At 42.3% G+C, this 16855-nt stretch overlaps 2 protein-coding genes across 9 annotated transcripts in view; one reads left to right on the forward strand and one right to left on the reverse strand.

Annotated features, from left to right (window-relative positions):
* LOC127001631 (protein sel-1 homolog 1-like) overlaps window positions 1-13016 on the reverse strand; it is a 35784-nt gene extending 22768 nt beyond the window's left edge. The window contains exons 1-4 of one of the 2 annotated variants that reach the window (XM_050866517.1): window positions 12929-13016; window positions 7590-7669; window positions 2026-2494; window positions 35-258 (exon numbers count right to left, since the gene is read on the reverse strand). In XM_050866517.1, coding sequence (XP_050722474.1) covers window positions 35-258; window positions 2026-2494; window positions 7590-7658 — 762 coding nt within the window. In that variant the 5' untranslated portion in view covers window positions 7659-7669; window positions 12929-13016. Of the gene's footprint in view, window positions 1-34; window positions 259-2025; window positions 2495-7589; window positions 7670-12706; window positions 12728-12928 lie in introns of those variants that run through there. The other variant, XM_050866518.1, reaches the window with a different exon arrangement.
* Window positions 13017-13771: 755 nt separating this feature from the next.
* Window positions 13772-16855, forward strand: part of LOC127001634 (uncharacterized) — a 37918-nt gene continuing 34834 nt past the window's right edge. For 2 of the 7 annotated variants that reach the window (XM_050866533.1, XM_050866534.1), the window contains exon 1: window positions 13772-14532. In XM_050866533.1, coding sequence (XP_050722490.1) covers window positions 14379-14532 — 154 coding nt within the window. In that variant the 5' untranslated portion in view covers window positions 13772-14378. The remainder of the gene's footprint in view (window positions 14533-16855) is intronic. The other 5 variants (XM_050866530.1, XM_050866532.1, XM_050866529.1 and 2 more) reach the window with 4 other exon arrangements.

The raw sequence follows: 16855 nt of genomic DNA on the forward strand, positions 1-16855 counted from the left end.
CACCAAAGTGACTAAAGAAGATCAAAATGCCTACCATTTGAGAATCAGCATCGCCTGCAATGGCTAGCTTCTCAAAGATTTCAGATGCTCTGGTGACATTTTGGGAGAGGTGGCTGCCAAGGAGATGGGCCCATGCCACTTTCTGAAGGGCAAGGGGGTGACCAAGTTCTGCAGCAGATTGTAGCAAAGTGTAGGCCTGAGCATTGTCCTGCTTGGTCTGGTTGAGGAGGGTCATGGCTGCCTCGTAAAGCTCCCTCCCTAAAATAAGGTGGAAATCGGTGAATAAATATGAATTTCAACCCATGAATCAGGAGCTGACCATGCTTACTCCTACACATGAAGGCATTTTTGAGTAAAATGAGATATACATAAAAATGTCCTGGCTGCAAAGTGGCGTCTGCTGATATTCCTGATGACGTTTAATCATGCATCACAAGCTGTTCTGGGTGATGAGCTCCTTGCAACAGAGGATGAAAAGGAAGCTGCGGCGTCATGCGTTTGAGAAGACCCGGGGCAGTCCGGGCAGCCCGAGTCACTCTCTCAAACGCTGCCCCCACACGCATGGCGCCTCATCTCCGCGGACTCATCTTGGACTGAACAACATCAAAAGGCAGATAATGCCTACCAGTGCACTCGAGCTAGAACGAACAGGAAAAAAAAAAAAAAAAAAAAAAATGGGGGTTTGGCAAAATGGCAAGGGCCAGAACCAAATTGTCTTTTCTCCATAGGTTTATTTATTCCTATGCGCGGTTTCCTATGGCGCAGCCATTGCTCAGAACCAATTAACCGCGACGTACGTGACTTGACTGTATTGGGAATCAAAGTATAGTACAAATTCAGTTTTAAAAGCCATCCAACCACATAGAAAACTATGAAATAAAAATCTTGGCAATAACAATTTATATTCCTATTCTCTTCACTTTTACATTTGACAATTACAAATAAAGGCTGTCCTCAAGTTACAACACATGCAACTTACAACCACATGCACTTATGACCAGGCCAATTATAATAAATATACTTGATTAAGTAATGAGTTAACATTTCAAATATCTTGGCGTGGGTAAAGCAGCCATTTATTTACACAGTCTGCAACAGGACATTTTTTTTTTTTTTTTTTTTATGAAAATTTTGCCTTGCAACCAACCTGACTTACAACCTGCTTGTCAGAACCAACTCCATCAAAACTTGAGGACTATCTGTACACTGACACAAATGTGGAAAAATCAATAAGCTTTCAAATTATATACAATACAATATTCATAAATCCTTTTAAACAAAAATATTGGTCTTATTAGTTTCGGCATATGAATTTTCTGCATGCAGGCACCCCTCACACCATACTGATCCCACAAGCAAGACCCCCTGAGAGAAGGGGTTAATGGATTTCTATTGTATTGCAAATACTAACAAGCAGTACATAATGAGCTATCCATCTTTGTGATAAAATGTTGTGTATAAAATCCAGGGCAATACCAGAGCCTCACTACTATTGCTAACATTATAAGATACATGTGGACTATTTAAAGTATTTTAATGGAGAAAAGTTTGTAACTTATTACAGTGATAATTACACTGCCTGACATGTCTTAACCCTTTCCATCCGTGATGCAGACGTCGGCATTACAGTATGGAAAGGGTCAAGAGGAAATGGAAGAGGATTAATCCTCTTCTAAACCTCTCAATCCTGCTCTAAATTCCTCTTCCATTTCCTCTTAAAAGGTTTAGAAGAGGATTAAGAGGAAATGGAAGAGGATTAAAAGGTTTAGAAAAGAACTAAAACCCTTTCCATACGGTGACGCCATCAGATGGCGACATCGGTGTCGCCGGAGTGAAGGGGTTAGGAGGTGGGGGACATTACAAAAAGTTACTTCTTAATTCCCTAATATCTGTTCATAGGTAAGCATTCACAGGTAAGCAGTCAACAAACATAAAGAAAAAATACTTACAAATTGGACACAAGTAAATTCAGTAGAGAGATAGGCCTGGTCTAAGACTAAGGATGAGAGGATTTTGCTAGCTTACCTTGCATTTCACTTGGGGAGGGCAGTGGCTTGTCCTGACCTTCATCCTCAGCTAGTTCCTTTTCTTCTTTCCTTCTCTGGTCATCCCATTTGCTGCTACCCTCATCTGTACTTCTCACCCCTAACTTGCCCTCTGCTTTCCCGATGATGTGACCCGTGTTGCTTCCACCATTCTTTGTCTCACTTGCTTCACCTAGGTTCTGAACTGGGGCTTCTATATTTTCTCCTCCTGCATTTGTGTCAACAGAGTCAGCATCATGTTTTGGATTATGGGTCCCTTCACCAGCTCCTGTGTTTCTCTGCTCCTCGTCTGTATCTACAAGGCTTCCTTCTGAGCTGGGGTCACTTTTACTGCTGTAGTAGATGTTTGTGTTACTCTCTTCTTCACCTGTAGGACTTCCTTCTGTAGTGCCATGATCACTTTCTGTGCTGCTCACTGAGTTCTTAATGGGAGTGGTTGGTCCAGTGTCCTGAATTAAGGGAGATCACTCATGACAGCAAATATATTATGTATGATCTCTTCAGAACTAAATTCAAATTTTTGAATGATAAACAAAGGAAATTTCTACATTCACTTACCTTTAATAACATGAAGAATGGATTTACAATCCCACCTAACTTTATAAGTCAAATACTATAGATAATAGGTGTCATGTATCTATAAAACACAGTGGTTGGTGAAACCACAGTTGGTGCTGTAAGTAAATAACACATGAGAGCATGGAAACATGGATCTACAGGCAACAGAAAGTCTATTAAGAGGTTGCCTCATATGGTGATTTAATCAGTTTGCCAGTCACTTCAGTGCCTGCAGAGCAGGTGAAAGTACCTCATTACATATATTCTGTTAACCCTTGATACAATGAAGGAAAGTTGTTCCAATGATGGATGACTAGGTTTGAGAAAAAATCTTGCCAATGTCTGTACTACACAGCCTTGCTTGAATAGGTAGATTGTTATTTCTAGTTCTTGAGTTGGTTTGTAGCCAAAAAAGCTTGGGGTAATTGACATTACTGAGCTTCTTCAGGTACTTGAAGATTTGAATCTTATCTCCTCATAAACATATCCTTTCCAGCATAGAGGTTGAGGCAATGGAGTTGTTCTTCATAGGGTTAAGCCTTTGAGAGTGGAATAGTTTTTGGTATAACAGATAATGAGAAGCTATTAGAAGCCTCTCCAGATGAGTATGACATATTATAATCCTGAAACAGAGGTGGTGGACAATGAAACTAGCAGACACACTACTAGCAAGTGAGGAATAGTGGTCTTGTAAGAGAACCTCATGTGAGGTGCGGAGGATTGGGAGCTGTAGTACTGCAGAGGAATGCTTTGTTTACATCGTTGAGGGGGGGAGCGGGGGGAGGGCAGTAAAGAAAGGGTTAAAGCAGGGGTGGCAACCTCCGCCCCACAGAGGCCTAGCGTCCGGCTTGCCACCCTGCTTGGCATAACATTGCAATCCAATCGGCAAAAACCCAGAAAAAATTGTGCTAGACAACATATGCTGGCAAATGCTGTCTGGCAACCTTTCACTCCTCACCTCACTCTACAAGAGTTGCCAGGTTTGTCCTTTTAAAGACAGTCTGTCCTTTTGAGATATGGTTATCCTATTTAATTTAAACAAAAAAGGACAGGCTGTAACTGTCTTAATGTGGGGCCAGGCTGTCCCATGTGTGTGACCTGAAGCTGGAGATCACCACTTTCCTCCATGAGAAGAATTTTCCCCAATCTCATATCAGTTTGACCTGCAATGGCTCACTCGCCTGAACCTACTCATGGACATCACTGAGCATCCGAACACTCTCAATGTGAAGCTGCAAGGCAATGACAATCTCGTCACAGACATGCCTGCACACATCAATGTGCTTAGTTATCTGATGTTAACCCCTTCACTCCGGCGACGCCGATGTCGGCGTCCGACGGCGTCACCGTGTGGAAAGGGTTAGTCCTCTTCTAAACCTCTTAATCCTCTTCTAAACCTCTTAAGAGGAAATAGAAGAGGATTAAGAGGAATTTAGAGGAGGACTGAGAGGTATAGAAGAGGATTAATCCTCTTCCATTTCCTCTTGACCCTTTCCATACTGTGACACCGACTTCTGCGTCACGGATGGAAAGGCTTAAGTTTGTGTATTGTCCTTGCCTTGCTGCTTGTGCCCTTAGCAACGTAGATCAGAACACTTGTGACAGTCCTGTCTCTTGTCTGCGGGAAGAATTTGCCTTCCGTTTCACAAAGCTGCTGGCTGTGGGCTTCAAGCTCTTCACTGCCTCCTTTGACTTCAATGTGGATGATGCCCCTGCCCTCCTGCAGATGGAGATGGTGGAGCTACAGTGCAATGATGAACTCAGTGCGAAGTTCCATACCTCTTCTCCACTGTCCATTCTTCACAATCTCGTCCTCCCAAAATACATAGTGCATATTCAACTCATCAAGGCCATGTTGGAAGCATCAACTGTTATTTATTTATTTTTTTTTTTACAGCAAAGGAGACAGCTCAAGGGCTTAAAAAAAGAAAACAATAATGAAAAAAAAAGCCCGCTACTTACTGCCCCTAAATAGATTAGAGAGGAGCGGCTGAAAGAGAAGTCAATTTCAGGAGGAGAGGTGTCCTGATACCCTCCTCTTGAAAGAGTTCAAGTCGTAGACAGGAGGAAATACAGATGAAGGACGATTGTTCCAGAGTTTACCAGCGTAAGGGATGAAAGAGTGAAGATGCTGGTTAACTCTTGCATAAGGGGTTTGGACAGTATAGGGATTAGCTTGAGTAGAAAGTCGTGTGTGGCGAGGCCGCGGGAGGGGGGGAGGTGTGCAGTTAGCAAGTTCAGAAGAGCAGTCGGCGTGAAAATATCGTGAAAAGTGCAGTTCACTGTTGTGAACTTCACTTTTCCAAAATAAAAGACACAAAAGTCTTGACTTAGCTCCTAACTCTTCCACTGAGCCATTCAAGGAAACACTTCTTCAGGGCCAGTAGCACTGATCTGTATGTTTTTCACTTTTCACTTTTTTACTTTGGAGTTCTTGTTTCCTGCTCCCGGCCGCAGCCTGATCCCGAAAGTCTCCTCTGGCCCTCGCTTCAAAAAAGTTGCCCGCCCCTGGGTTAAAGAGAGGCCAAGAATGTTTATTGTGGGAGAAGGGGAGAGCTGAGTGTTATCAAATAATAGGGGATAAGTGTTTGGAAGTTTGTATTGTGTTAACAGGTGGAGAAAATTAGTTTTGAGGCATTGAAGGATACAGGTAACTCTCGATTTACGCAAGTATTGTGTCCTTGAAGAGGTCGCGTAAATCCAAAACAATGTAAAACAAGAGGTAGGTTTCTATCAAAAAATAAATATTCACTTCATTCAGTGGAGAGAGAGAGAATATCCATAACACCGACATATCCACTCAGGCACTCAGCCTCACTCGTATGAGGAAGAAATGAGGGACACCATGAGTGACTGGCTAGTATTGGTACCGGTACCGAGCAGTCTGGTACTGGTACCGGTACCGAGCAGTCTGGCACCGGTACCGTACCGTAGAGCTGGTACCGTTAGTACCGGTACTGGTACTGGTACCTGCTCACCCCTATTGTTGAGTAGCGTGGCAGCGTGGGTATTGAATTGTTGTTCACGTGGCGCACGGGAAGAACTGAGCTCAGCTGTGTGGCCGCAGTGTCGTGTGAGTCCAGTTGCGTGAGACATCTGGTGGCCACTCCATAAAATATCGCATATAAATGAAAAAAACGTGTAAATTAAACATTTATTTGGATTTTGGACCCCACGTTATTTCAAAAACGCATAAACCAAACTCGCGTAAATCGAGAGTTACCTGTACTAAGTTAATTCTGCCCCATTTAGAAATGATTACAAGGTCTGAGGTTAATTGTTCTGTACCATCAAGCCTTGAGTCCTGTAATTTTTGTTGGGAGGGTCATTAGCATAGGAGTGGATAGGACGATTTGTTTTAAAAAGATGATTGATGAACAATAGAAAGAGAATGGAAGATAGAACACAGCCCTGTGAAACATCACTGTTAATAGGTCAGGGGATAGAACAGTGACCATCTACCACAGCAGAGATCGATCGATCTGAAAGGAAACTGGAAATGAAAGTAGAGTGATGGATAGAATCTGTAGGAGGGTAGTTTAGGAAGCTAATCTATTTCTGTAATTCAGAGGGATGTGGATAAAATGATTAGCTAATTTCATCTCTAAAACAAAATATCTATACCTGCTCCCTCTGGGAATTTCCCACAAAACGGTAGCTATTGCAGAAGCCTCAGGAGTTTCCTGATCATGCATCTCCCTATTATAAAATTCAACACTTCCCTTGCTGTCTCTCTTTACTTCTTATTTTCTTCTTCAGCCATTATGACAAGTTATCATATACATCCTTTTCACAAACTTGCAATTATGATTTTTTTATGACATACCTGAAGCACCACTGCAATCCACAACTTTTACACTGTCATTCATAACACTTCCTTTGCAACAGGAAGAGTATAACAAGTGTGGTCAGAAACACCATCTTTATTAACTTGGTACCAAACATTTTGACATCAGGATGTCATCTTCAGTGGTCTAAAACGAACAATTTTCAGCAACGTGAATAAAACAATATAAAAATAAGCTTTAAAATACCCTATGATCAAAGTAGTTGAAACAACCATTACCAGCCAAAAATTGCAGTCCCTACAGTTAATAAGGAAAGCATGTATGTCAAAATTCCCTTTTTAGGTAATATTAGAAAAAAATCCAATCTTCCCTATCTAATAGTCTTGCTAAATTTTACCCTCAAATTAATTTAAAGTTTGTTCCGGTGAATAGGTTTACATTTTATTATTGCCTCATTGTTTTGTTTTAAGGATCAACTGCCGACTGACATGCGCTCATCCACTGTTATAAGCTCACATGCCCTGGTTGCCAGGCCGGGTATATTGGAAGCTCGATCAGAGCTTTCAAGTGGATGAGCACATTGGTCAGTCCAGCAGAACTGGCTGTCCTTGCCACACCACCTCTTACTCAGCTGTGAGAGAGCACGCTGAGGTTTGTAATATTATTGTTAAGAAACAACATTTTGAAATAATAGATAGTTGTGATAGACTCGATATCCGCATACTGGAATCCTTAGATATAAAATCACTTAGTCCCTCACTGAATAATTCTATGTCTGCAGTTTCCCTAAATGTTGCTTAATATGCTGTTGTTGTTTTTCTGTCATTAATTATACTTCATAAATCAATATTCCCCCAATGTCCCCCTGACTCAATTGTTTCAGTTACTTTGATCATAGGGTATATTAAAGCTTATTTTTATACTGTTTTATTCATGTTGCTGAAAATTGTTCATTTTAGACCACTGAAGATGACATCCTGATGTCAAAACGTTTGGTACTAAGTTAATAAAGATGGTGTTTGTGACCACGCTCGTTATACTCTTCCTGTTGAAGCTGAGGTTCCCTAGGCACACACCCCTTTCTGACTTCATTTGCATATTCATACTAATCACACCATTCCATCTTGTTGACTCAAATGCTTTTTTCAGGTAAGTCATCTCCCCTTTATATTGCCCAAGAACAATTATAATGACTTACCAAGGCATGACAGAGGGTGACACTCAGTAGAATGGTCACCACCAATGCCCAGGTTTGCTGGCTTTTCATTTTATAACAGTCTGAAAAGAAAAATATACATTAGTTTAACACATACCATGCGATGGGTCAGGTGGTTTATTCCCTTGTTGCAGCCTGATGCTTGATCCTGATGCTAATTACTATCCTCCTAATTATCCTATAGGATGCACTTATTAATATTTTTTGCACTAATGATTTTCTTTCTATGGATAAGGCATTTAAGAAAGATAATCAATTAAAAGGATATTGTTTATTGACCATTAACCCTTTCATTGCTAAACGCTTGCAGCGAGTGTTAGGCGTATTTGCTGGTGGTGCTTCACGCTCGCTGTGAGCTCCAGCCGCACTCAAATCTCCCACGTATGAGTGTTCCAACACTATTTTTCACAACACAGGATTGCCAATTGAGTGGGTTCTTCGCTAAATTTGGTGGAAAATCATATCAGCCCAGCACGGCAAATCTACGGACGAGTAACTGGTGAATGTTCTTATCCAATATAGCAGCATTTTTGCATAGCTTCGAAGACCTATCACCTGACTGATTCTTTGACCAAATAGTTGTAAATATTGCAGTTGGCAATACAACCTTGCCAGAATCTCAAGGAAAGATGTCCACAGTTCCCTCAGTATGGCTGATCATCCCGCACGCACTGAAGTAAGTGTTCATATTCAACACTCCCTGAACGTGCATGTACGTTCGCAGGAGAGGCATACATAACCGACTTCTATAGATCTGGGCCTTCTCTTTCCAATGGTGTTTTTGGTTTTTAGTTGTGCTGAATAGTTTTTGAGATACAGAGGTTAAAAGAGACCCCCCACTGGGCTGCCTGACTGCACCTGAGGGGATAGTCGCATCCCATCCCGCACGCAAAGAAAGGGTTAAATCATTTCAATTTTACCTTGAATTGAGACTATTATGATATATGGTAAATTACATTTGTTTGTTTTTAACTTGAGTGGTTGAAAACTAGATTTTCCTCAAATATCCCCTATAATATTTCATCATAGAATATAAATATCGACAAAAAAAAATTACATTTTTACCCCCCCCTCCCCCCAAAAATCTTCCTGTTCATAACAAATAAATATCCTTGGCTTGGAGCACATAATGAATAAACAAAAGATGTGCATTCCCATATTTTGAGTTCATTGTTCTCCCTTTGCATGATATTACCCATGATGTTTCACATTGAAGAAATCCAGGCACATGAATAGACTACCCTCACAGCCAGCACAAAAGGTTGACACTTTCTTTGCTCTTTTTGCTGCAATTTTCCATCCTTCGTTCAATGAGGGGTCATAATTTGAAGATGGATTGTAGGATTCATCACAAAAATCTTCATCACCAGAGCCATATTCTGGAATGACACTCTTTGCCTTCTTTGCGGTAGACAAATTGGTGGGTTCCATTACCAGTCAAAAAAATAAAAAATAAATAAATAAATGGAATTGGTTAATTTACTGTACTGTAAGGCAATCAGTTGAACAATTTTAATAACAAATCTTATTTAGTAGCTTATATTTATGTATATGCACAGAAAAGCCATCTTGATGGCCTGCCCCAAAATGGGTCAGGACGCAACAGATTCATAAAACAATATATTGTTGCGGCCTGCCCCTATGTGGGTCAGGCTTTCTGCCCGGAGTAATTACACTCTACAAGCCACAAGCATAAAACCCACCTCTTCTCTGTCTGGTGGCTACTGGCAAACTGGAGATATTCATATTCAAATCATCGCAACATCGTGGCGGCGGGGTTGCTGCCAGCCGCAAGATATGTGTCAAATAAATAAATACGTACAATCAAGCTGAATCAACCCTCAACCCATTTAACAGCTCTGTGCCAATCCCTCACCATAGTGGTAAAATCTATGCTTCTGAAATCCTATAGGGTACACAGAGGAAGTGACTGAGTGGTCAAAATGCGAGTGTGGTGAGCCCGAGGACCTACTTCGAATCCCAACGAAGGACGCTGACAATTTTCAACCATCGCCAAGTGGTTGAAGATTACCCACATGCTGCTCAGACTTTTAATCAACCCTAACTTCAGTGACTTTGTTTAAATTGAGTACTGGAGGGCAGCATGGACCATGCAAGTCAAACATCACAGCAGCTACTATAAAATTAGTTTGCACCACTAACGAGCTGGGGTCATTCAAGAGACCCCTCAAGAGAGCCTACCAGCACTATAGACAGCACCTAAAAATATTAAAAAAATAAAAAATAAAAAAGGTCCTTAGCTGATACCAAGATCAACAAAATCACCTTTTTCCATTTTCCTTCAAACCATTTCTAAATGATGCATAAATTGTCTTCTGGCACCTCAGCTGAAGTCATATTCAAACATTTTCTGGATTTTTCTTTCTTTCTTCTCAGAAAACCGTGACTTGAGAAAAGGTGTCCACAGCCGTGACTTGCCTCCTTTAAATGTGTTGCATCTAGTCTTTCAGTGATACCTGCTACAAGGAACTTAATTCTTGATAGCAGAGTTGAAGAACGTAGAGGTATTTTAGGTTAGATGCCAGGAGTCTTTGAAGTAGTTAAAGAATGTAAAGTCTTAGCATTTTCAATTAATGAAAAAATTATTGGTGTTGAAGAATAGATTTGGTGCGATTCGAGGCAGCAATGTAAAGATCAATATAAGCAGCTGTATACAGCATAACCTCCAAGCGGCCAACTTTCACTGGATGGTTTGCAGATGTCAGCTGCTGATCCATCTGCAGACATAACCCCACACTCTCTAGTGGAGGTGAAAGAGGTTGTGAAGAAATTGAAGGGTGGCAAGGCAGGCAGTGACTGTAATATCAGTGCAGAGATACTGAAAGCTGGGGGTAAAGCCACGATCTATGGGTTGCATGCGGTGCTGTCTCACGTGTGGCAGTGTGGTGTCCTTCATCCTGATTGGAAAAGGGGGCTGGTTGTTCCTATCTGGAAAGGGAAAGTGGACTGACCGGACTGCAACAGATACTGTGACATTACACTGCTCAGTGTACTAGGTAAATTGTTTGCTTATCTGCTGCTGGTGCAAATTCGATCTCATCTGCTAAAGTTTCAGGGACCTGAACAGTCCAACACGGCAGTAATTGACTGGATCCTAGCACTTTGCGTCCTTATGGAACACCGACAAATTTCGACGGGATGCTAGCAGCGTAAGTCGATCTCAAGAAGGAATTAGACTCAGTACATCGAGAGGCACTCTGGGACATTTTGTGGGTCCTTTATGCAAGGATTACTGACCTGATGACTGGCCTTTACTCTGGAACTGAGTGATGTGAAGTGTGTGGAAGAGTGGTAAACAACTGGAATCAACTGCCTGAGTGGGTGGTGGCAGCAACCTCAGTGACTCAGTTTGAGGCCAGACTAGACAAATTTTGGGCTAATCAAGAATTGAAATATAATTACAGGGCACGAATAATCCACCACACACTGCCACAAGTTAATGTAGATCTGGAGTCACAGGCATAATCCTCTTCCAGGAGGTCTTTTGTAATTATATGTAAGTATTTCTAGCTTCTCCCCTGTTAATTCAGGAGTGAGGCAGGGTTGCATCCTTGCTCCATTACTTTTCAACACTTGCATGGACTAGGTATTACGTAAAGTTGCCGATTTAAGTTGTTGTGGAGCATGCCGGCAACAAGGCCAATGACCTTGTGTTTCTCGTTCACACGCTAATGTAAATGGCCGGGTAGACCGCAGGCTAAATCAGCACCGTTCAGTCTGTTCAAGAATATGGTGATGGCACTGAGGCCACTAATAGTTTCACATTCCTTGGTAGTGTAATGCATGACAATGGTGGGTCCAGGAAGTCACTTAACGGATCGGCCTGGCCCGTGGTGTTATGAACATGCTCAACACGAGTATATGGCGTAGTCGATATCTATGCAGGCAGACAAAGATTTTAATCTTTACATCACTAATGCTCCCAGTCTTGCTGGACGAATGTGAGACATGAACTTTAAATGGTGATTTGGGAGGCATGTTGATGCCTTTGGTACCAAGTGCCTTCACAGGATCATATGGTATTGGTGAAATGACTTTGTGTTGTACCAGTGACTACTTCAAGAAACTAGACCAAGGCCTGTTACAAGTGAAATGCCCCGAGATTTGATTTTCTCTTTTCTACTATTCTCACGGCCCCACACGTCCTCTGCATGTATCGAAACACACAAGAAATTGATCAAGACAAGGAGAGGGTATTTGCCGACTGCCTGGGATTGAACCCGCGACCAGCGTGACGAGAGAACCACTCCTTACCGAGTTGGCCAAAGAGGTACCCAACTCGCCAAGTGGGTTATGGGAGGCTCCCTTATCAGGCCTAGTCGCCACACAACACGTTTAGTCCTTGAACGCAAACGCCGCCTATATGGGCATGTGGCACACTTCCCGGACGTCAATCCTGTTCATAGGGTTGTTTCTGTACAAGACAACCCTGGGTGGAGGAGGCCAAGGGGATTCCTACATAACTCATGGGTGAGGCAAGTTGCTTGATCGTTTTGTTTGTTTTGATCTTTACCAATGGCAATGATCGACACTTTTGAATTTCCACTTAAAACTGGCCGATGGGGTAGTGACGGCTGCGAGGTTAGCCTAGCCCCGCACCTTACCACACACTCTCAACACTTCTCGCTTCCTCTGCAGTCCCCACTACCCTGTAGGCCAGTTTCACGAGGAAAACTATAGTAGCGTCGATCAGCACCATTGGTAACGATCAAAACAAACAAAACGACTGTGAAAGCAGCCCTAAGAGAGGCATGAGATGGGAAGGGAAGATACATTAAGGCTTTCTAAGTGGGACCATTAGGAGCAAGAGGCAGCAAGTGAATGAAGCAATGCACCCCCTGGAGTATGCTCCCCATTAGCATGTCACCATCAGAAGTGTCATATACTAGAATGAGTTGTAGAAATTTCCAAACTGATGATCAACTCACTGGCAAAATTACCCAAATTTACATATACCTAATTGCTAAGTAGGGTTTGGGGCTATCTATTTATTAAAGGGCTGAATGTTGAGCTTAACATCTTCGAAAGTGTACACTTCTAACTGCACCATGGGTTTCTTCGTGAGGACCCTCACACACCGCAGTAATGTCCGTGTTCAGTGTGATGACCGGACAACAGGCCACGGTCTGGTGCCAGGGACCACGACCACTGGGGTCACGCAGGGGCAGGAGCCTCGGACGGGTCAGTCAGCTGGTCATCCCACCATACCCACTCTCCTTCCTTTTCACCTGACCCAACATTTCACGCATAACCTCCTCATGACGGTGGCACATAAATATACGAGTATCTAAGAGCCTCACCAACGAAGATCACATCCTTCAGGCGGACGGCGAGCGGCGGCCACGTAGTGTTGACTGTCGGGACTCGAGAATTGTCGTGCGATGACGTATTATCGTACTCACAACGCTGCATTTATTGGTTTCTGCCTAAAAAGCTATTACACCCCCACACATAACGGTATTCAATCAGAACTGTCATCTAAACCTTAATTATATCATATTCTATACGTTTGGAAAGAATTGATCCATGTTTATTAATGAAGCTGTGTTAGGAACATATAACCAGATTTTCGTACTCCCGACATTACATTTATCGGTTTCTGCCTAAAATTTATCACAGCCCCCCCGCCCCCCCCATGACAATATTAAATCAAACTTGCCAACTATTTAATGTAAATACATCATATTTCTATCGTGTTTAGGAATAACTGTCGCACATATGAAAACGCTCATGATCGAGGCCTCTGTGCTGCCAGTGAGTTGCACAAGCTTACATTCGCATCTTGATCTTGATCTTGATGTGTAATGCGCAGGGCACCTATCAGTAAAGTCCCTCTATAAAGGGACTCTAGGATCCCCTACGCCCTACGCTGAACCCGCCGACAACCGCACGTTTATTGGTTATGCCAGACTACAGTGTTGTGTTTGCGCGTCTTAAAGAATTTGAAAAAGTTTCTTCTGTTATTTCTTACGTTGTCTGCGAGGTAAGTTAATTGCTATGGGTTTGCGTTCCGCTACTTTTAGATTTTTGGCAAATAATGTCTTTTGGTGTTTTTTGTAGGCAGTCCAATTATCTGTTGTGCTGTATGTCTGCGCGCGTCTGTAGATTCTTTATAAAGAAAAAGAGAAGGACGACGGGGTAATCTGTAAGCCCACGTACTGTGCTAAAATTAGGGCTGTGCGGAGACAAAAAGGAAACAAAGAATTGTAAAATTAACAAAAGTACCCTATTTCTAACACAATGTTGGGAGAAAGGGCAGAAATGCTTGAATACATCCATGGAAAAAGATTGAAAATAAGTGATTCAAAGAATAAAATTGCGGATATTATGGTGCGACAGTGAGGAAAGGAGGATCGAGGACCTACGAAGCGATACAAGTCAAAAGAAGGAGGGTACTGATTTGAAAATTAGAATATTGAAGAAACAAAAAGAGCATAAATATGGGACAAAAAGAAAATACAAATGGAAAGAAAGAGGAAGAGAGAAATAGAGTGCCGTTACAAAGGTGACTTGCGACCTTCCAGCTGAACCGCGGGAAGGGCTGTTTCCATCCCGTAAATTTCCCGTCAGCGACTCTCTCAGCCCCAGCACTGCCCTCCAAGCCCTCGACTCGAGTGCACGGAAACCTTCCTGCAGAAGGCGGGCGGACACGTCTCCACGGCAGCGACAGCCGCAAGTAACCTCTGCTTTAGAGGCCGAGGTCCCATGGCCTGACCAGCCCCCGAAACACAGAAGTAGTTCTGTTGGAGGATGGAGGACTCCTTGGATCCGTTGGGGGCGGACCCAAGCGAGCTGAAGATGGCAGAGCTTCGAGCTGAGCTGCAGGCACGCGGGCTGGACCCAAAAGGCAACAGGCCGATGCTGGTGGAGCGGCTGCGGGCTGCCCAGGAGGAGGAGTCAGCAGGTGAGGCAAGAATAGTAGCCAATCTGGATAATATTCACGAGAGGGTAGCCTTACTTACAGAAAAATGGAGAAAAGGAGAAAAGTTGAGGGAAGAGGTTAAAAAAACCAAAAAAAAAAAAGAAGAGAAACTTAGGAGGAGGGAAAGAACAAACAACAACATAATATATGGTGCTTGCCGGAGAGGAAGAAGGAAGGATCAAAAAGATGGATGATGACCATCCGATTCAGTGCGTTGTTTCCAGGACACAATGGAATTAGATATGAGAAGCATTGTGTAACAGAGAACTTAAAATAAAATTGAACCAATATATTCACACTAACCTATCTTGCATTGATGGAAGAGATTATATAATTATATAAATAGCGGTATGACAGCTAGAAAAACTAATATGATAGACAAACTGAAGGGAGTCACTATGAGTTTGAGTTACCTGGAAAAAAAAGAAGATGTATTTCTCATATGTGTCTATTAGAAGTCCTATTAGTGATCAATTATTTAACGGTAATTTAAAACAACAATTAAGAAAAGTATTATAGGTATAAGCATACTTATACTCTTATTTTTTAACTATCCTAAAATAAAATGGGACAACTGGACAAACTGGTGAGAAACATAGTGAGGAATTCAGGAATTCAAAACCCTCAGGAACAACATAGAACAACCAATGTTTACAACCTGTAGAGGGAGCAAGAGAGTGATTGTCCCAATTTCTTTGTTCTTGTCAATGATTCCAGGAATAAGGAAGAAGAAAGGTGAAGGTCCCTCGTATCTTAAAAAATAAAGTGACCATAGAATCCTAGAAAGTACAAACACAACACATACACCCACAATAGCAAAACCGAAAAAAAATCTTCTTATATGACAATGGTATGAAAAGAAGAGGAAATAACTCAAGAGAGAAGAACTCAATTCTATCTTTTGAGAGGAACTGAAGAGAAATGGTGCTTATTCAGAGACAAGCAAAATCTGAGATCAGATATTGCAAGAGCCCGTGCTCTTTTGATAAAGTTTATACTGTGGAGCCTGGCATATGACACAGGAGACAGTCAGGACCTACAGCATGGACACACAAATGATCAGACACAAATACCTGAGCACACATCACATTGATGAGGTGAGAAACAACTACAGAAACTCAAAAGTCCCGGTCCATATGAAATCCTCAATGGAAAAATATGATGAGGGAGGTAACACCATTTGAGAGGACAGACACAGAGGACCAACACGAACTTCAACTTAAAACCTAGATTTACTACTCAGAAGAAGAAAGAGGTTCAGCTGCAGAGTTGTGGGCACAGTGGAATAGAGGAAGTCTTTGAATGATGTCATAGAGGTAGTGCATAGAGCATCCTTTGAAAAAAGCTGGACAAATTTTTTGTTGGGCAACAACAAGAAAGTACAATTGGGAGGAGAAATTAATAACCACCAGTGCCCACCACCGTAGTATAAGTTTAAACAGTGACGACACAGAGGATCTGGATATAGAGGCCTAGTAGGCCTGCGTCCAGTATTTCCGTAAGGTAAGGTAAGGTAAGGTACTTACTTACCACATGGATGGGGAATATTTACGAAACCCTAGCCACCTCTGGCAAAGTTAATACTTACATCATGGATTTATTTTTGGTCCCCGATTGCAGCGCAGTCACAAGTGACTTCCAGAAAGGAAAAAGAATCCAATTCAAGGACCATTTATTGTTTAAAATAGGGGATAATAATTCACAAAAGCGTTGCCTCCACTGACAGCAGCCGCAGCAACAGTACCGCCGACGCAGCCGCAAAATAGCTCGCAGAGGGTTTAGGGTGGGGGAGCATATTTAAATTATCCCAACTGAACTTTATGATCTAGCAGCTAACAGAGGGGCCTCAACCCTCTCGACCCTCCCTCATATATATGCGACTTATTTCTGAGATGAGGTATTTCTCACAACACAGCGCCATGGCCGCCGCCAGAGGAGGCGACGCTTTCGTGAATTATTATCCCCTATTTTCAACTATAAATGGTCCCTGAGTTGGATTCTTTCTCCTTTCTGGAAGTCACTTGTTACTGCACTGCAATCAGGGACCAAAAAGAAATCCATGATGTAAGTATTAACTTTGCCAGAGGTGGCTAGGGTTTTGTAAATATTATCCACATGGATTCCTTTTTGGTCCCTGAGTGCAGTGCAGGGTTAAGATTCGTTTTAGTACCATGCCAGTATCTCATTACCTACCTTTTGAAACATCAGTAGCTCTTTATATATCTTTTCGGATAATCTTAGGAATAGCGGCTCCTAGCGGGTGTGCATTTAGGGCACGGCATGGTGGTACTTACATCATTTCTAG

The sequence above is a fragment of the Eriocheir sinensis genome, chromosome 21 (assembly GCF_024679095.1).
Source record: "Eriocheir sinensis breed Jianghai 21 chromosome 21, ASM2467909v1, whole genome shotgun sequence".
NCBI lineage: Eukaryota > Metazoa > Arthropoda > Malacostraca > Decapoda > Varunidae > Eriocheir > Eriocheir sinensis.